The sequence below is a fragment of the Megachile rotundata genome, chromosome 11 (genome assembly GCF_050947335.1).
Source record: "Megachile rotundata isolate GNS110a chromosome 11, iyMegRotu1, whole genome shotgun sequence".
Taxonomy (NCBI): domain Eukaryota; kingdom Metazoa; phylum Arthropoda; class Insecta; order Hymenoptera; family Megachilidae; genus Megachile; species Megachile rotundata.
Genome location: NC_134993.1, coordinates 15,433,108 through 15,453,264, shown reverse-complemented (window position 1 = coordinate 15,453,264; position 20,157 = coordinate 15,433,108). Strand labels below are relative to the sequence as shown.

At 36.9% G+C, this 20,157-nt stretch overlaps 1 protein-coding gene and 1 long non-coding RNA gene across 7 annotated transcripts; both read left to right on the top strand.

Annotated features, from left to right (window-relative positions):
• Positions 1-100: 100 nt before the first annotated feature.
• Positions 101-13,145, top strand: Cerk (Ceramide kinase). Of its 4 annotated transcripts, none has more exons than XR_013039832.1 (9): positions 101-458; positions 6,072-6,320; positions 8,453-8,646; positions 9,269-9,644; positions 9,731-9,883; positions 9,946-10,142; positions 10,233-10,402; positions 10,541-10,936; positions 11,006-13,145. XR_013039832.1 is itself a non-coding variant. In XM_076536997.1 (9 exons), the coding sequence occupies exons 2-9, from the start codon at positions 2,432-2,434 to the stop codon at positions 10,614-10,616; spliced, it is 1,458 nt and encodes a 485-aa protein (XP_076393112.1). In that variant the 5' UTR covers positions 1,723-2,012; positions 2,215-2,431; the 3' UTR covers positions 10,617-13,145. The 4 variants fall into 4 exon arrangements, 3 of the variants coding, with proteins under 3 accessions (XP_076393111.1, XP_076393112.1, XP_076393113.1); XM_076536997.1 differs by lacking the exon at positions 101-458 and adding exons at positions 1,723-2,012; positions 2,215-2,474 and having other exon boundaries at positions 10,541-13,145; XM_076536996.1 differs by having other exon boundaries at positions 10,541-13,145.
• Positions 13,146-14,727: 1,582 nt separating this feature from the next.
• Positions 14,728-16,025, top strand: LOC105663256 (uncharacterized). 3 transcript variants are annotated; one of them, XR_013039803.1, is made up of 6 exons: positions 14,728-14,899; positions 14,983-15,058; positions 15,126-15,201; positions 15,269-15,344; positions 15,428-15,504; positions 15,588-16,025. It is a non-coding gene; the product is annotated as an uncharacterized LOC105663256 (long non-coding RNA). The 3 variants fall into 3 exon arrangements; XR_013039804.1 differs by lacking the exon at positions 15,428-15,504; XR_013039805.1 differs by lacking the exons at positions 15,269-15,344; positions 15,428-15,504.
• Positions 16,026-20,157: the final 4,132 nt, after the last annotated feature.

Below are 20,157 nucleotides of genomic sequence, written 5' to 3'. Positions count from 1 at the left end.
ATCAGATGATTTAGAGGAAGTTGTAGAATTGGAGAGGTGGCCGAGTGGAGGCGCTGGCCACCATTATGTGAACCATAGAGTATGGTGAAAGCCGAGCGCGTACGATTTGACACGATTTGCTCTGAGTCGATCGTGTTTCGTAGTTGTGCTCGGGCCAGCGAGCAAGTAACGTTGATGTTGGTACTCTTCGCCGTTCGCGAGCGTCGTTTACGATTTTCATTCCGATTTCTTGGTGTACCACGATCGATCGGTGCCGGAATGACGTTCGTGGGATCTCCTCGTTGAATGAGAGTCCTCGTGGAAGGGTAGCCAACGACAGCCGTCAAAGATGATGCAGGAAATCAGTGACCAATCTTCCAGGACAGTTCTCCTGAATACTTTCGTGGTAAAGAAGAAACGGTGCAGGGTCTACTTTCATCGCGGAACGCTGATATGGGAAACGGAGAAACCACCGTACAGTAAGTCTTGTCGCGTACTGATGCCAACGATCGTTACTGTTAGGGAAAGGGTTCGGGCGAGAAAGCGTTGTAAAGCGGCCTCGTATCAGCAAAGATCAATCGCGTTTCCGCATCTCTCGCGGTTCGAAACAAAGGAATAGTTGCTAGTCGCGTTATTACCTCGCTGGGAATCTGCGACGATCGTGATCTTGGCAATTTGAACATTCGCATGCAATGTTGGCTTTCTCTAAATAAACAAGGAAGAACCTACCACCACTTTTAATACAAAAAATTTATTCATATCTTCAAACTCCTAAAATGTTAAAATTCTCATATTCGTAAAGGAGTGGTGGAACCTCTTCCCCTATGTCTACATTTTTCCTACGGCCTATTCGGTAAAGTATAACGCGGATCATTTTGCAGAGGAAAGTAAATGTATGAATAATAGTAATATTCATATTTTTATTCATAATACAATTGCAATCAACACAAGTATATTGCATTACAATCGATGTGAAATAATAATAATAAAAATAACGTTAAGTATACTGTTATTTTGACTAACTTCATTTACCCGGCGAACATCCACGATCCTTAGTCCGTGACTAGCTGTTTAGCCAATGTATCTAAGTGTTTAAGCGTGCGCGATAGTTGAAACAAAAGTGTTGCGATAACTGACACACGATCCGTTAATTACACCCGATTTAGAAATAGTTAACGTCTAGGTGGGCTCCGCACGATAATGCGTAACGCGAACATTGGAATTCGTACGCGGTTCTACTGCAGTGCAGTGTCCATTACGGCGACGTCAAGACGTCAAATTCTGAATGTAGTATTTGTTTATTCATGCTCTAGGCTATAGCCGTCGTTTACAGAGAACGATTCAACGTGATCGAATTGTTAAAGTGCTAAACGATCGAGATTAAAATAAACGTGTCATTGGGTGTTTGGAAGTCGTAAGCGATCTATGGGTACTTTAAAAGCTACGAGTTTTTGGTAGTTAGTTCTAACCTCGAAATTTAACTTATCACAAGTTATCAATGTTTGTATCTACGCGTGTCGATTAACAGTTTATCAAATTGTCATTAGTGAACAATTTAAAGCACCAATCTCTTATGATATCTAATTTTTTAATCCACATAAAAGTATTATTGGTCAACTACGGTCACACGTTTACGCGACTTGAGAATCTGAGTGCTGAGTTTGCATTATACGAAACTGTAATTCCAGGTTCGTGGCGTAGTACTTCCGGTTTTGCGAAGGTACATATCATTATGTCAGAAATCCTACACGGAACATTGGTTGTTAAGGAAGTGTCGATGAAGCAGTACGTTTTTATGAGAAATTTAGTTGTCGCTTGAGGCGGTCGATTTTTTATTTGAATTTCGCGCTATCGCAAGCGAGGAATCGTCAAACGTCAAACCGTTTCATAACGTCATGAGTATACTAATTATCGATAAAAGTTGATGGATCATGCAAGAAAATTACCGTAACAGTTTTCCCGGGTATTCATTATACAACCGTGAGATGATTGCGTCTGAAATTAAAAAAAACGAACGATCAAACGTTCCCGATGTAAGTTAACTTGTCATTTATTATACAACTTTCTTTTCTGATTGATCATTTCGACGAATAAGTTTTTCAATTATCGTATCAATCGATAAAAATTGATATTGAAAACGTTATCTACGCGATAATGTTTAATTATCATGTATCTTTATGCTTGTTATCGTTCTTATTTTGGATTCTGCATTTATTTTTTCTGTCTCTTGAACAGGTTGTTAACAAGGTACAAGAATGCTTAGGAGTAAGAAAGGATAATAGAAGAAAAGTTCGTTTTCGCTGACGGAAGTGATTGACACGTTGACAAAGAGCGATAAAGGAATTGTCGATAGTCAATACGGTTTTCTCTTTAATATTCAATATAGTAATACACGGAACGAGGAACCGGAATCGCATGCAAATGGAACTCAAGGACGCGCGTTTAGATACATATGTTTCTGCTTCTACGTGAGCCGATCACCGAAAAACTTATCGGTATTCCATGCAGGCCGCGCTATCGATCGCGCATACAATGTATTGAAAAAGTATTGGTAATTCTTTCATCTTGATGTGCATTCTGTTGATAACTATTATCCATCTCAAATTACTTATCAGATTTAAGTGAACAACATTCTTGTCATCGTTATCTGTCATTTATAATTGTAACCATATATTAACTGATTACCAAGAAATGGGTGTTGGTCAAAATTGATGTACAAAAATTAATTAAGAATACTCTACCAAGTTCATCGATTTTTTCCAACAGTAATGCACTTATCAAGCTTACGTAAATCGAATGCATGCAAAAGTGAAACTTGCAAGTAGCCATGTATTATACCTACATCTACTTTGATATAATTTATGCGAGTGTCCTCATTACGTAATTTCTTTTGGCCCGAGTAAACAGCTGTTCAAAAAAATGTAGGAAAAAAGAAATTCCTTCCAGTCTAGCCGGTTAGGCGTCCAGTTCGATCGCGGTTTGGCATTCGTCCCAATTGACTCTACAACGCGCGACAAGTATGCCTCGAATATTATATTTGGAGCATCCTTTATTCCTTGCGTTTCATTTTTTATCGCATTCTTTTTCTTGCAGTATTTACCGCCGAGTTTGACCGCTTAAAAGAAAATGTAACGAGCGTGTACAAATAGATGTCTTGGACTATTGATTTTGGTAGAAAGGTCAGATGCGAGGAACGAGGTTTAGTTGATGATATCTGGAGCATGGTGTAGTCAAAGAAAAAAGTCCTTCAAGAGTTAACTCGAAGATTAAATGGAGTTTATCGATCGTCGGCTTTTGAACTCCTGCTTTCATTAACTTTTTGGAGACTCTTAACACTGAAACTACTGGGATATTTTTAAATTAAAGACGATGTTGTATACATGAATTCTTTATATAAATTTTAAGTACCTTGACAAATTATGTTAGTTAAAATATGAAATTTGTACAAGGATCATTTGGTAGTTTTACTGTTAAAGAGTGGTTCCAAGAGGTTATTTTAATTCAGACTTAGCTTTGAATTTGAGTGTACAGAATTTTAATTTGAATTTAGTTTTGAATTTGAATGTACAGAATTGTTAATTGGATGGATAATTATAAATTTGCTGCGGTCTTTCAGTTCAGAATATTCCAGTTTCAAAAATTTTAAACGTATAAAGTTGCAAGATCTGATGCATACCAAATCGAATAGCTTTGAGTTACTAAACTCGTTTAGCATTCCAACTTTTGCTTACGCAAGCAATTCTTGCTGATTTTGCAAATTTTTGCACACTTCGATAAAAATTATTCGCGTACACGAGATTAATCCGAAACACTCCAGAGTTCTACGTCAAAGCTTAATTGGATCGTGTGCACCATCCAATTTAATGGTTCTCCCAATTTACAGTCGGCAACTAGCAATTTGCATGCGGACCTTTTGTCAATAGAACTCTCGGTGAATGAAGTATCTCTTTATAATTTCTTGTACACTTTCTTACATAAACCGGATGTTAATTGCGAAACACCTTAATCGTGAGATCGTCACGAGTCTTTGTTTTCTCACGAGGCGTTGGCTTATTTGCTTTCCGAAAATTTCGCAAGCGGGCTATCAAACGATTACGAGATTCGCATCGACCCATTTTCAAGAACTCTTGTTGACGTATCGTTAAACCAAAATAGCGGATATAGGTGGTTAGGAGGGACCGCAAATGTATCGCGTTTCAGAAAAATGTTCGAGAATAGAAAGAAACACGAAGTAGGCGGACAAAGTCGAAGTAGGAAGAACAACATTCGTATTAGTGGCACGACACGCGTCGAGCCTCGATTTAGCGGGGAGAATCCATAATTCCTCAGCGACACGAGCTCGTTCAATGCAGCCTGAATTTGTTCAGGTAAATTTAGGCGGTCCGGTCGTTCACACTGATCCTCTTCGCGAGACCCAGTCGGGTCACAAGGGATCCGAAGGTCATTAGATTCCACCTTACCTTCGATCCGCATCTTTGTCTCTTTATTTTGCTTCACGCTGCATTATACACCTTTCAACACACTTATTTTCTTTGCAGAGTCGGTGGCAAGTAGTGAAGTCTAAAGAATATGGAGAGCATAGAGGTCTTGGAAGAATTGTAGAACATAAGAATTTAGCAAGAGGAGATGTCTGAGAGTCTACGTCTGAGGAGAGAAATAGAAGAGTTGTCTGATAGTTTGAAACATTATTTAAATTAGTATTAATGTATTAGACAATTATATTATATTAGAGAGAGATAAGAGTTATCTGATAGTTTCAAATATTATTTAAATTAGTGTTGATGTATTAGACAATTATATTGAATTATAGAGAGAGAGATAAGGGTTATCTGATAGTTTCAAACATTATTTAAATTAGTGTTAATGTATTAGACAATTATATTATATTATAGAGAAAGAGAGATAAGGGTTATCTGATAGTTTCAAACATTATTTAAATTAGTGTTAATGTATTAGACAATTATATTATATTATAGAGAAAGAGAGATAAGGGTTATCTGATAGTTCCAAACATTATTTAAATTAGCATTAATATATTAGACAATTATATTATATTCTTCAGGCATTAGTGTCTTTGCGACTTCATATATTTTCATGCAATAACTTGCTACACCTCTTTTGATACGTCCTCCATAATTACACAAGTATAATTACACAACAAACAAAAACTTCATTAATGAACGCTGTAAAAATATGTTAACGAAGATTAAGAATGTTACAAACAACGACAAAAAGTTTCCTGGAAAACTTTTAATGAGATTCTAATGTAATCAAGATTTTCAGCGTCGCCTTTACAGCTTCCTTAAATTGTTTTTTGTTTGCCAGTTTAAGCGACCGGTTTCAGTGATTACTGTTCTCTCGAATGACCATACTCGTCGACCTTCGCTGATCACATTTATTTTCGCGTGTCTGCTAAATATGTATTTTTCGTTGGAGGCTACAGCTTCTACAAGCGACGATGTAAAATTGTACAAAGAGTCTTGTGAAAGGGAAAATCTCTTTAGGGATCTTTTCAGAAAAGACTCTTTAAAGGAAAATGATTGTAACTTGTGAGACAGTTTGTTAGAGTAAAATCTTTACATGTTGGGAAACCAGTTTCTTGTACACTCTGCTATTCGCTGTAATTATTATTCATTACCGTGGAAAAACGTTCATTAGAACCTATTTTTATCAGCGTAGGTTAAAAAGGAGGTTGAGCGGAATCCCGCAAGCGCTTAAAAACATGGCTTCTTTTTGAACTATCAGATCGTACAACGTCATTAGTATTGCGTGTAAAGAAGTATGTTAATCTAAAATTATTTCACATATGTTCAATTATCAACTTGACTTTAACGTTTCCCGAATTCAGCATCGTCCGTTATCATTTCTGGCACGTATTTTCGAGCGCACGAACTTGTCGATCGTGACTCGACCCGCGTTCCAATCGCCCAATTATTTCCATCGAATTCGGCTAATATTAACTCCGACAAAACACCATTATCGACAACCAGTCTATGACAACTTCTGCCTTCCTATTCCGCCTTTGTAGATTTAATTAATCTACAAAGTTTTAATTAAAACTTCAACGAAGTAAAAAGTTGTTTAATTTTCAGCAAGATGGACTCTGCCGCTGACGGACGTGCTCGCGGTACGCTATGGAGACGATTGGATACCTGGCAACGTTAAAGAGAAACAACCTCCGACTTCGCCCACTTCCTCCACCGTGTGCCCGACAAATTTCATTTTACACTACGCTGTTCGTGGGCCGAAGATGAAATGGAGCCATCACAGTGTGACCATGAGCCACACGGACCCCAGGCAAGTTGCATCCTGGGTGAAAACCATTCGAAATTACCTCATGGGTGAGTTTCATGTAACCTTCTACCCTCTAACTTCTTTTAAGAAACCTTTACTTGTTAGTTAATTATCTATTTTTGGGAAATAGGTACACTGAGGTAGGAGTGCTAGGAGTCTGGAACTTCGTGTTTAGATTGGAGCCTTTCTTAGGAGTGTCTCAAGCTTAGGATCATTAGGATTGCACCTCCTCCCTTTAGGACTGGATCTCAAGCCTTCTTCTCAGAATGCAAACTTTCCTAAACCAACCCTAAGAGTTTTCAATACTTCAAGGCCAAAGTTCTCCTTTCTATATATTTCATTGTTAAATTTTTCTTAGGAGTGTCTCAAGCTTAGGATCATTAGGATTGCACCTCGTCCCTTTAGGATCATCTCCTCCCTTTAGGATTGCATTTCCTCCCTTTAGGATTGGAGCCTTCTTCTCAGAATGCAAACTTTCCTAAACGAACACCAAGAGTTCTCAATACTTCAAGGCCAAAGTTCTCCTTTCTATATATTTCATTGTTAAATTTTTCTTAGCAGTGTCTGAAGCTTAGGATCATTAGGATTGCACCTCCTCCTATTAGGATTGCATCTCCTCCCTTTAAGATTTGATCTCAAGCCTTCTTTCCAGAATGCAAATTTTCCTAAGCTAACACTAAGAGTTTTAAATACTTCAAGGCTAAAAATTCCCCTTTCTATCTCATTGTTAAATTTTTCCCAGAATCCATATGTGGAATCTTTCCCTACATGGACCATACATTGTACCAAGTGAAATTTCGCAACGAATTTCACTTCTCAATCAATTCCTTTTCATGGTGAAATTCCCAGGTTTTCTTATTCCGATCAGTCGTTTCACAATCGAAAGATTGTCGAAGCAAAAAACGCGAAATGAAGGAAAAGTAGGTGAAAGTTGAACTTCAGCTTATACGTGTGCTGTTTCCTTTCTATTCGCGACTAGGGAACGGCTGAATAATTGATCCAGTATCGATCATTAAAGTCTGAGTAAATGTCGACTGGCATACTTAATCGAATCGATCAATCGGGCGTAGTTGAAAAGTAGACTTCGCAGCTTTCCACGACGTTGTTAAACTGTAAAACTATTTACAACTTCTTTTTTTAGTCTTCATAAATTAGTGGCAAACTTTAGATTCGATTGCTTTTAATGCGAAACAAGTTCGTGTTCAACCGGTTGGTGTCTCAATTTCGATTCAGCTGCAATTAATCCTCTTTCTATCGAGGCCACACCTGTTATTTGATTATGCGATTTATCGGTTGTATCATTTTCACGGGCTACAATTTTTAATTTCGCGTTCCTGCATTCGGTGGGGCGCAGTATACGAGTAGAAAGGATTAACGCGGTGGTGTATGATGAAAACTGGGTCGTCGGATCAAGGCTGCGTAACTAAGACCGCGTTTTTACTGCCGTGTAGAAAAAAAGATCAAAACCATGGAAACACAGGCGACCTGCTTGGTAATAAAGCGGCTATACGGTTGCTCCGTTTCGTTTGATCGACACAGACACTTCAGCTATTCGTACGCCCACACGCGACACGAGATGGTAGCTTTGCCCATGACAAAACCTTACTTGAATCCGCACCTAAATAAATTTGCAAATGTTTAAGCTCGATAGGATCTTGACTAAATTTAACCTAAGTAAATTTGCCAATAAATGCTGGGAACTCTTTATGTAACCTCGCCGAAATGTAACCCAAACTTAGCCTGTAAATATTTCCTTTCACATGGTTTTTAAGGCCATTAGCCGAGTTAATGAACCTAGAAATAACCTAGACTCGCCGAGTCTTCAAATATTTATATGAAAGCGACTATGCAGAAAGTTTATCTGAACTTTATATCTGAACTAGTATGTCTCAAACTTAATTAGATTTGTAGATCATTTATTATATTACTCTGTGAATGTGTGTTAAATTAGAAAAAACGATACCGTTCATGACAAAGCACTCTTTGTTTCAATCAATCAAAGTCATCCTCATGCAAGTTGTTTCCCCTTTAGAAAAAACAATGGGGAGTGGTTTGTTTTAGTGTGTGTAACATGATCCCTTGTATCGTCCTGTTGGAAGGACGACTACGGTATTGATCCGAGTCTCGCTCGATACATGTACGTTTCTCCGAAAAGCTAAAATAAATTCTTTAATTCTAGGACTAACCCATCGCCCAAGGAAGATATTGCTGTTCGTCAACCCTTTTGGAGGGAAGAAAAAGGGATTGAAAATTTGGGAGAAGGATGTACAGCCTCTGATGACCATAGCGGGGATTGAAACCAAAATGTTGGTCACTGAGAGAATTGGACATGCTCGTGATACGCTTCTAACTGCGGATCTAAGTGACTTTCATGTAATAAAACTAAACGTTATTAAATTAATTTTAAACATCAAAGTAGTACCAAGAAATAGTACATGTTGTAAGAAGGTTCAAAGCAATTTTATTGTATGTGTTCAAATTAAGCTTCTTAATATCTCACTATTAAATAAATTTTAAACATCAAAGAAGTACCAAGAAATAATATTGTAAGAAGGTTCAAAGCAATTTTATTGTATGTGTTCAAATTAAGCTTCTTAAATATCTCACTATTAAATAAGTTTTAAACATCAAAGTAGTACCAAGAAATAGTACATATTGTAAGAAGGTTCCAAGTAATTTTATTGTACACAAATTAAGCTTCTTAAATATCTCACTATTAAATAAGTTTTAAACATCAAAGAAGTACCAAGAAATAGTACATATTGTAAGAAGGTTCCAAGTAATTTTATTGTACACAAATTAAGCTTCTTAAATATCTCACTATTAAATAAGTTTTAAACATCAAAGAAGTACCAAGAAATAATATTGTAAAAAAGTTCCAAGTAATTTTATTGTACACAAATTAAGCTTCTTAAATATCACCCCTTCAGTTTGTCTTAAGAACTTCTTATACATGATATGAATCTCCCAACCTAACCCTAGATGCATCTTTCAGGCGGTGGTGTGCATCGGTGGAGACGGTACTCTCGCGGAAGTGATCAACGGCCTTGTGCTGAGGACCTCAAAGGAGCAGCAGATCGATCCCAACGACCCCGAAGTCTCTCTGCCAACCCCCTTGTTGCCTATAGGGGTGATACCCAGCGGGAGCACCGACACGGTGGCGTACAGTCTCCATGGGACGACCGACGTTCAGACGGCCGCGATACATATCATTTTTGGCGACAGTACTGGTCTCGATATCTCCTCCGTTCACAGCGATCAAACATTACTGAGGTTGTACGCTAGTGTACTTAGCTATGGCTATCTGGGTGACGTGATCCGGGATAGCGAAAAGTTCAGGTGGATGGGGCCCCAGAGATACGACTACTCGGGTCAGCTGATAATTCTGTGCACTTAGAAAATATTGTGCTTCATATCTAATACTGTACTTCACTTTGTAACATTTATTTCTTTGCAGGTTTCAAGAAGATTATAGCGAACAAAGGTTACGAAGGAGAAATACAATTACTGTCTGACCCTTGTCATCCAGCTACGAGCACAAGATGCACAAAAAACTGTACAAGGTGTTTGCAACATATGCACAAGAGCGTTCCAGACAAAGAAATTTCCAGTGGGTATATTGTTCAGTTATTAGTGTGTTTGTGTACATTTATTTAAACCGATATGTTTCAGGATGGATGACCATCAGAGGCAAGTTCTTCATGGTGAACGGTGCTAATCTCGCCTGCGCCTGCTCCAGGAGTCCCATGGGATTCAGTCCGCATTGTCACCTGGGAGATGGTTGCGTGGATGTGATTCTAGTTCGGCATACGTCACTTTTTAACAATATAAGAATGTTGCTCAGGCTGACCAGCAAACAGAAGACTCTGGTATAATTTCTGCAGTAACTAAAAAAAGAATAGCGTCAGAATATTGGAGTGAAACGATTGATAGAGTAAATGCAATCTCTGTGTTTGCAGTATGATCTACCTTTCGTCGAGGTATACAGAGCAAGGGAGTTCACGTTTCGTGCCCTGCCCACCTTGCACATGCAGTCTGATAGCGAGATTAATAATCGCTATATGAACTCGAGCTTGAGTGTGTGGAATTGCGACGGTGAGGTGATCGATAACTCCAATGTGAAAATCAGGTAAACACTCGTTCTATTTGCAGATACTTTTAAATGATAATTCTTGTTCACAATTATCAGGTCAGTGTTCGTTCCTATAAAGAATGAAATTTATATATCAAGATGTACTTGAAATCTGATTTAATTGTAATTTCACAGGGTACACTGCCAACTAGTGAACGTGTTTACCAGAAGAGCGGAAGAAGTGGTTCACGATCGGACATGTTTTTGTTAATTGCGATCGCCAATTGATGTTCTAAAGTGGCGGTGTTTAACGCTTTGACAACCAAACGTTTTATTTCTCAGAAAGTCCATTGGATTATGTTTCAGATTTTAGTAGTAATGCAGTACCAATTTTATGAAACGAGATGTAGATAATTTGAGAATGGTCGTCAAAGTGTTAAGACTGATAGAATGATGCGCGTTTCCGCTGGGACACGATGGCCATTGAAACCCTATAGTTCCTTCGACTTGCCCGCAATTTACGAGCTATCGCCATGTGATGTGCGATCTGTATAAACAATGCTGTTCGACGGTGATATTTTGTGATGGATGGTACACCAAATTTCAAAACTTTAACACTTTATAATTATTAAATTATAATTCTCTATACCTCACTTCTAGGTACTTCGAAAATTTAAGAGATGAAAAATTTAACAGGAGTCCAAATATCTCAACACGAAGAATCACAAAATATCATCGTCGCACAGTTGTCCGACCATCAACGGAGTTATTTTACACCGCTGCTTGGCAAACCTTTTCGAGCTAAACTTTGACCCAGTGCGAACGAAATCAGCGCCTAAACAAGGTCTAAACTCATTGAACACCATCTAAACGTCCACGAAGAACTCAGTATGCGAAAACTATCCTCATTTACGATACTCGTCACTCGGAAAATTTCCTTTATTTTCTCTGTATTTTTAGATGTAATTCACAAACGTCTCAACATTCCACTCGCGCGACTCAGAATGTACTTATAAAATTTTGTACGAAGTACGACCTAGGTTTTTCCTGGTCGTTTTTTTCCGGCATTGCTATATTGGTTGCGCGCGTTTTTCGTACTTAACAGAGAACGAAATGGAAAGGAGAGATGAATGTAATTGTAGATTCGGTGCACGGATATGGATTCTTCCTTGTATGATATTTCCAAGGATATTACACCATTAGTCCCTTAACACTTTGATGTGAATCTCATTGGTCGAATGAAATGAGTCACGATAATTAATAAGTACAGTAGACTCTTGTTATAGTCTTGTAAGATAACGATAGTCTACTGTATTATTTTTGCCAAAAATGCGTAATGGTATATAGTAATATATATAACAGCGCTTTATTAATTATTAAAGTGTCAATTATTTCTATGAATTGTAAAAGCATCATCAAAGTGTTAAGTTTAATCGATGATAGGATTCGTTCGTAGAAAGTATGTACAGTATGAGGAGTACTCCAGAAAACTCAGTATATTTTTCACGTATTAGCACGATCCAAAGGGACAGATGCAATTGAAAATCGTTAGGATATTATACCGCGCGTCAATAATTCGTCATCGATAGCGTAGCGATATATTTTAAAGAGAAAGGAACGACGCGAATTTTCTTGAAACGAGAGCGATTTTAGCTGTGGCTGTTAGAGCTTAACGTTTACAATTAAGCTAAGAATTTCGAGCGGCATTTACTTTACCAGAACAAGTATTTCGACCTATTTATTTAACGCTATAAGATAGGTTCTATAAAAAGAATATTGAACATTGTAATCGATTGTGACAATTTGAGCGATTCGAAAACGAACGAGCAACGAGAGGAAATTGTTAATTTAATATTTTCTAGTCTGTTGCGTTAAGACACGAGCACTCCGTCCTTAGTTCCGTTTTCACGAGCCCAGTGTATTGTAAAGGGCGGAAGTTTCCCTCGTCGCTTCGTTATCTCGTCTATCTTCGATAATGTCAAACCTTGAGATTAAAAGTGTTTTGTAAAAAGGCGAAGGTACTCTGTGATTTTAATTGTTTAAATATTTGAAGTTTGTTAATCGGTTCTCTGCTGACAGAACATATAATTTTTTATCGAAATTTCATTTTAAATTCTTGGAACATTTACAAAATTTTCATTCTAAAACATGTCGCATACAAAAGACAGTGTACCTTGCTATAAAACGAGCCACGTACCGAATTTCGTCCAGCTGCATTTTTCCTTCTTTTTTACGTCCACGCTTGGCTAAACTCGTTTAAAATTCGACTACTCGTTGCTTCTCTACCGTTTGCGGTCCGACAACCGTTACTTCCGGTCAAAGAATGTATTTATTTAAGTATTCTTTCGCATCGAGCGTTCTTTGGATATAGAGTTTTTTTATTGTAATTATTTTTGTATCATATGATCGCGCACACGCTTCCGTATAATTCTTTCCGTGAAAGAAATAGAAATTAATTTAATCACAATTGTAATTGTAATCTTTATGTTCGTTTGAAATTGGAGGATCGCAAAAGATCAACGACAAAAAGAGAATAGCGATTATATAGATAAAGATTATTTTGTAGATTCGTGTGTACAGGTTGTACAGATATATATACACACTTATATATATAAATACATATGTATATATTATATATTTTAATTACGTATTTATATATATAGAAAGGGAGAGCTGAAAACCGATCGTTGTAACGAATTGCGATGCAACTATAACGAGAGTATTTAATTAATTTTGTGATGGTGCACCGAATGTCAAGTGGCTGCGTATATTAATAAAAATTGTACTTCACTTTTTCAAATTTGTGTTGTATTTCTTTCCCCTCCTGTTATACTCTATAAATCTCTATTTTTAAAAATTCTCTACTCTCATTTTGTTAAAGAGGACTTCTTTATTTTTATTTATTTAATATTGTTTAATATAATTTTATTATAGTATGTATAGTTCAGAGATTATTATAATGAATAAGATTTTTCATTCATAAAATTCAACGCCATCTATTGGACGGGTATCAGGAGCTACTCTTAGTAACAGGAGCGCAGAAAAGCGAGGAGGTATCCGGAGCAAGAAAAGGTCTTCACGAGCCATTCAAAATACAGAGAATACATGCCAATGAAACTCCTTTTCTAGAAACAATATGTACACTTTTATAATTAATATTCAATCCCTGATTCATTACCAATTTTTTGATATAACATTTGTTAGGATTTTTGCCAAAAATAATTAGTTATTACCCCTGCAAAATAAATGCAATTAATTTCGATAATTAATTAATTACACAGTTATGCCACCTAATTTATGCATTTTCATAATTAAAACTTGATCTACGATTCATTACGAATTTTTTCATATATTATTTGTTAAGATTTCAGTTTTAGTTAATGAATTATAAAGAATCTCTTTTGGGAATAAGTTTTGTCATTTCTGAAAACTCGGTTGGTAACAGTAAAAGTATTGACATTTTGGTCCGCCGGACGGGTACCAGGAGCTACTTTTGTAACAGGATCACAGGAAAGCGAGGAGGTATCCGGAGTAAAGAGGTGGTTTCCCGCCAAATTTGTGCGCATGCGCTGCAGTTAGACGCAGTGCGCATGCGCGGCCGAGGCTGCCAGCGGCGCAGGGTCGCGCATGCGCACAAGGCTAGAGGCGTGACTATCCAAGATGGCAGCCAATCAGACGCAAGGAAACCACTCGTTAAAAGAATAATTAATTACTAATTACCTGCGAATAATTTACACACTTTTATGATTGGAAAATTAGTTTGAGATCATTTGCTATCTTCCAGTACCAAATTTGTGCAGAATTTGTTCGTAAATAAAGAATAATAATTATTACGAAATATACTTCGATGCGCATGACACCCCATTAAAGAAAAATTAATAACTCATTAATTACGCGTCAAATGTATGCAAAAATGATTGCGTCTTCTTCAGAAAGGACAGAGAAAGATTCTTTAAGCTTGAAAGTATGTATATTGTTGCTAATAATTGAGAAATAAATAAAACACGGAGGCGGTATTATGCGCAGTTACTAGCGTCGGTGCTTGCGGAAGATTGCTTATAATTAATTAATTACGAACAAAATCCGAACAAATAGTATATGAGAAATTAGCTGAAGGTTCATAGAACATTCTTCAATCATAAAAGTGTTTAAATTGTGCTGATTAAAGGAGTAATTAATGATTTTTCGAGTGTATATAACAGTATAGTATACTGTACAGGAACGCTACTGCGCATGCGCGGGCAGGTACACCTCTCCGGCCGCGCATGCGCACAAATTTCGCGGGAAACCACCTCTTACTCCGGATACCTCCTCGCTTTCCTGTGATCCTGTTACAAAAAGTAGCTCCTGGTACCCGTCCGCTAGATGGCGCCACCAAAAATTTCCACTTTTACGAACAGATTTTATGGAAGCCTAACAAAAGCATACAAGTATACCGCTCAGAGAAGACTTTTAATAATTCAATAACCACGATGGAAATCTTAACAAATTATATATGAAAAAATTTGTAATGAAGCATAGATTATAATTTAATTATGAAAGTGCATATATTAGGTGGTATAACTGTGCAATTAATTAATTGTGAAAATTGATTGAGTTTATATTGTGTTGAGGTTAAATAATTATTTTTATTGCAGGTCGTGACAAATCCTGTGCTGGAAAATAGCTAATGAATTGTGGATCATTTTTTAATTATGAAAATGCATATATTAGGTGGTATAAGTGTGCAATTAATTAATTATGAAAATAGGTTGAGGTTAAATAATTATTTTTATTGCAGATCATGACAAATTGTGTGCTGGAAAATAGCTAATGAATTGAGGACCATTTGTTAATTATGAAAGTGCATATATTAGGTGGTATAACTGTGCAATTAATTAATTGTGAAAATAGATTGAGGTTAAATAATTATTTTTATTGCAGATTCTGACAAATTGTGTGCTGGAAAATAGCTAATGAATTGTGGATCATTTTTTAATTATGAAGATGCATATATTAGGTGGTATAAGTGTGCAATTAATTAATTATGAAAATTAGTTGAAGTTATATAGTGTTGAGGTTAAATAATTATTTTTATTGCAGATCGTGACAAATTGTGTGCTGGAAAAGTAGCTAATGAACTGTGAATCATTTTTTAATTATGAAGATGCATATATTAGGTGGTACAACTGTATAATTAATTAATTGTGAAAATAGATTGTGTTCATACAGTGTTGAGGTTAAATAATTATTTTTATTGCAGATCATGACAAATTTTGTGCTGGAAAATAGCTGATGAATTGTGGATCATTTTTTAATTATGAAAGTGCATAAATTAGGCTTAGGAAAGGAGTGCACAATTAATTGTTTATTAACTTGAATTTTCTTTTGTTTCAAAGGCGGCCACCTTCTTACTCCGAATACCTTCTTCGCGTTTCTGCGATCCTGCTACCAGAAGAAGCTTCAAAACCACATCCACTAGATGGCAGTGACTCAAATATTAATTTTACCGACCCCTTTCGATATTATCGATCTAGTAATCTCATAGGATAAGAACACAAAACAAAGCTTTCATGCAATGCTTTTATACATCATTTTCTTATCAATTAAGGTGTCAAGGAGAATTTTCGAAATGAATACACATAGAATGTACTTTTACCGTGATATTTATTAAATTATTAATTTATACAACTTACAATAATCTACTTACCGACAGACATTTAATTCTTACCATCAGCTGTTTCCACATTTGACAAAACATAATTCAAAAAAGAAATCTTGTATAATTCATTAAAAATTTGTCTCAAATAAGGAAAATAAAATCAACGAATCAATTAAGATATAAGAAAGGTATTTACAAAAGAAGTTACCGATCGAGGCAGGATAAAGGATTTTCCATCGAAGTCCAACTCTTTTCCTCTTTTATATATTAAGAATTTTTAATAATCAATATTGTCGGATATATATATAATATATATATTATATATATAATATAATACATTATATTAATTGAGACAGTATGGACACAACGTATAATTGGCGCGGTAAGGTGACAAATTGTCCCTTCGTCGGAGGGTTGCCAGCTTCAAGGTCGGTTACCTCCCGGATTTTTATAATTTTTCTCTCGCTTCTCTCTCGTTAATTTTGGGCTTCCCCAAACCGCGGGCGGAGCTTTCTCCACGCTTATCACAACAGGTTTCTTAAGCATTAAAGTCTTTACGAAATCGACCCTGAAGAAAGAGGGTGCAATCGCAAAAACTGTCGTAGAAATCAAACCAAAATGTTTTGGAAACCCCCGTTAAGGGTCAAGAAAAAACAAACAGTGTATAATGTTCTATAAACTATCTTAAATAAATTCAATTCGTTAACCCTTCGAACTCCAGACTTCTCTAAAATTTCATATATTTTGATTTATAAAAGAGTCCGAGAAAGTTAACCGATGTGCAGAAACCAGTGTTCCAGAAATTAGGAGGAGTTTATTCTGAACAAAATTTCCCTTTGCAGAAATTCGATCCGAAGCTCCGTTTTTGAGTTATTAAGAAAAAACGCTGGGACCAATGGGAGCCGCGATGCGCGCGCAGCGGCCGAGCGCGCGAAATCCACGCGCTCCCATTGGTCCCAGTGTTTTTTCTTAATAATTCAGAAACGGAGCTTCAGATCGAATTTTCGCAAAGGGAAATTTTGTTCAGAATCAGCTCCTCTTTCGGATACGCTAGTTTTTAACTGAAATTAACCACTCTTTCCACAGAGATTACTACGCTCACCCCTTCCGGTTACCACTATCACCACCTTTGTCACAGCCCTCCCTCGGTTATCAAGGCCAACCACCTCTTCTTTTTTTTCTGTTTAATTTCTTTTGCCCTCGTATTATACTATTTAGTCTAATCCCTGATATATAACATGAACCTCGTTCACAATCGTAAAAAAAAGGATCGTGAGACGAAAATACTCTTCAGCTTCCTTTTTGCCAAGTCTTTCGTGCTCTTTACTCTTTTGCTCACTAACTTGGGGCTCCTGAGGGTTGCAATTCGTCTTTCGACATTTTTGATCTTGGCAAAATTATTCTTTTTGGGGAATTAATTTAAAAAGGCTTGAATTCTTGAAATGATGTGTGGATTCATGAAATGATGTACGATGAATGATCACACATGTGCAATATATAAAAAGCAAACGAAAATAATAATACATTTAATATTTTCTTTGTGTGATCATTTTTTTAAAGCAATCTACGTAAAATAACTGAAAGGAAACCAGTCAATCTTTGGTCACATGTGTGAAGTACCACACACATGTGGCCATTAGTGATCTTGGCTGTAATTATTCTTTTTGGAGAATTAATTTAAAAAGACTTGAATTCTTGAAATGATGTGTGGATTCATGAAATGATGTACGATGAATGATCACACATGTGCAATATATAAAAAGCAAACGAAAATAATAATACATTTAATATTTTCTTTGTGTGATAATTTTTTTAAAGCAATCTACGTAAAATAACTGAAAGGAAACCAGTCAATCTTCTGTCACATGTGTGAAGTAACACACATGTGGTCATAGAGGTACACACATGTGTTAATATTTCCTTTTCACCCCCGAAAGAGGTTATGAGGGTTTTAAAACAGTAATTGTGCGTAGTGTATCTAAAATAAAAGTTTATAAAATTGCAACCCTGCGACCCAACCAAAAATCCCTTTCGCCTCGCCTACGTTTTGTACAACCAAATACTACACAGTGTGCTATCCTTTGCTCAATAAATATTCGATAAATATATATCATTGTATTTCATTATATAATAATATATATATATTTATATTGCAGTAGTAGTAATAATAATCGCACTATCGATCGCGGTCGTCGCGTTTACAATTAAACTTTATTATCGTTTCTCGTAGCTGAACTTGCACCTGGTTATGCTCTACGAAGAACTACCCAAGGGGAAATAAAAAGAGAATTTCCATCCGAAATCAATTTCAGTCGTTGAAAATATTCTTAAAGTCTAGCAGTATCGGTCGATCGCGTGTCTGTAGTCCCGATTTCCACAGTTTAGGGAAATTCTGCGATTTACTGCGGGTGGCCACCGGGATAGGGGGATACAACCCGAGTCTGATCGAGACGCGCGACCCTCTCCGAGCTACCCTTAAGCTTTTCCCTACAGAATCTACTACTAGTCAAATAAATATTATCTTACGTAGAAAAATTTCTCGTCTGCCGGCTACTTTCGCTATCTGCTGACTTCCTTCTCCTTCGATACTTTTATAGTTCTTTATTTTTTATTCTTTTCATTTATTCTTTTTAAGACATGAAGATACGCTTCAGAACTTTATATTGAAGTATTAAATTGAATTTAATAAAACAAAACAGTTTGTAGTGCCTTAACTAAAATATATAATCTTAATATCCTTTTTATATGACGAAAGTGTAATTTAAGAAAACGAAGACAAAATGGCTGCCTTTAAATGACCGCCATGAAATGACTGCCTTTAAATGACCGCCATGAAGTGGCTGTCTTTAAATGACCGCCATTAAGTGGCTGCCTTTAAATGACCGCCATGAAGTGGCTGCCTTTAAATGTCCGCCATGAAGTGGCTGCCTTTAAATGTCCGCCATGAAATGGCTGCCTTTAAACGTCAGTCATGAAGTGGCTGCTCTTAAATGTCCGCCATAAAATGGCTGCCTTTAAACGTCAGTCATGAAGTGGCTGCTCTTAAATGTCCGCCATGAAATGGCTGACCTTAAATGTCCACCATGAAATGGCTGCCTTTAAATGACCGCCATGAAATGGCTGACCTTAAATGTCCACCATGAAATGGCTGCCTTTAAATGACCGCCATGAAATGGCTGCCATTAAATGTCCGCCATGAAATGGCTGCTTTTAAATGTCCGCCATGAAATGTCTGCCTCAAAAAATAAATCTCTAAAAAATATATAAACCTAAACCTTTAAAGAAACCTTGTCTCAAACAAATATAAAAGTAGTCACCCTCCATAATTTACACATAAAATAATTGTCAGAATATTATCTCGTGAAGAATTATTAATTATTGAAAGAAGAAGGAAGTCAGCAGAGATGGCGTTCATAGAGTGGCTCTTACGCGACGATTCTTTTATAATGCACTTTCGGTTCAAGGCAGCTCGAGACGCTGTACAAAAGTGTATTTTCCTTCGCGAAAAATGAACGCGACGCGAGCTTGACATTTTTGAGCAGAAACGTGGAAGGGTGGATTCGAACGGTTGGTCGCGAAATTAAGCGAAGAAGGGAAAAATTTTCCTCGTTTGTATTTACGTGTGTGGGAAAAACTTTTCCCTCGAAAGCTCACCCTAAGGATATACTAACGATTCTATGGTTATTTTACAATTCTACACCGATTGGCACTCTAATCTAATCGCACGTTGATGATCAATCGATTGACGTGGGGAGATTCAAATTTTTTTGTGTCGATTTCTTGTTTTGCATTATTGTGACGCACTCGTGACGCACATGACGCACTTGTGATGCACTCGTGACACATATGACGCACTTGTGACGCACTCGTGAGGTACACGACGCACTTGTGACGCACTTGTGAGATACACGACGCACCCGTGACGCACCTGTGAGATACGTGACGCACTCGTGACGCACCTGTGAGATACATGACGCACTCGCGACGCACCTGTGAGGTGCATGACGCACTTGTGAGACGCATGACGCACTCATGACGCACACGCGAGGTATATGACGCACTCGTGACGCACCTGTGACGCACTCGTGACGCATATTACCACTACATGACCACTAATCTTGAAATCAAACTAATATTTTGTCTGCAATTTAATTTTGCGTTCGATTCTAAT

Bases quoted from the DNA above. Each gene is read 5' to 3' on its own strand.
- Cerk (XM_076536996.1), top strand. From the start codon at position 329: ATGATGCAGGAAATCAGTGACCAATCTTCCAGGACAGTTCTCCTGAAT. The intron at 8,647-9,268 runs GTAATAAAACTA...TGCATCTTTCAG, and splicing joins CGGATCTAAGTGACTTTCAT to GCGGTGGTGTGCATCGGTGG. The intron at 10,143-10,232 runs GTATAATTTCTG...CTGTGTTTGCAG, and splicing joins CCAGCAAACAGAAGACTCTG to TATGATCTACCTTTCGTCGA.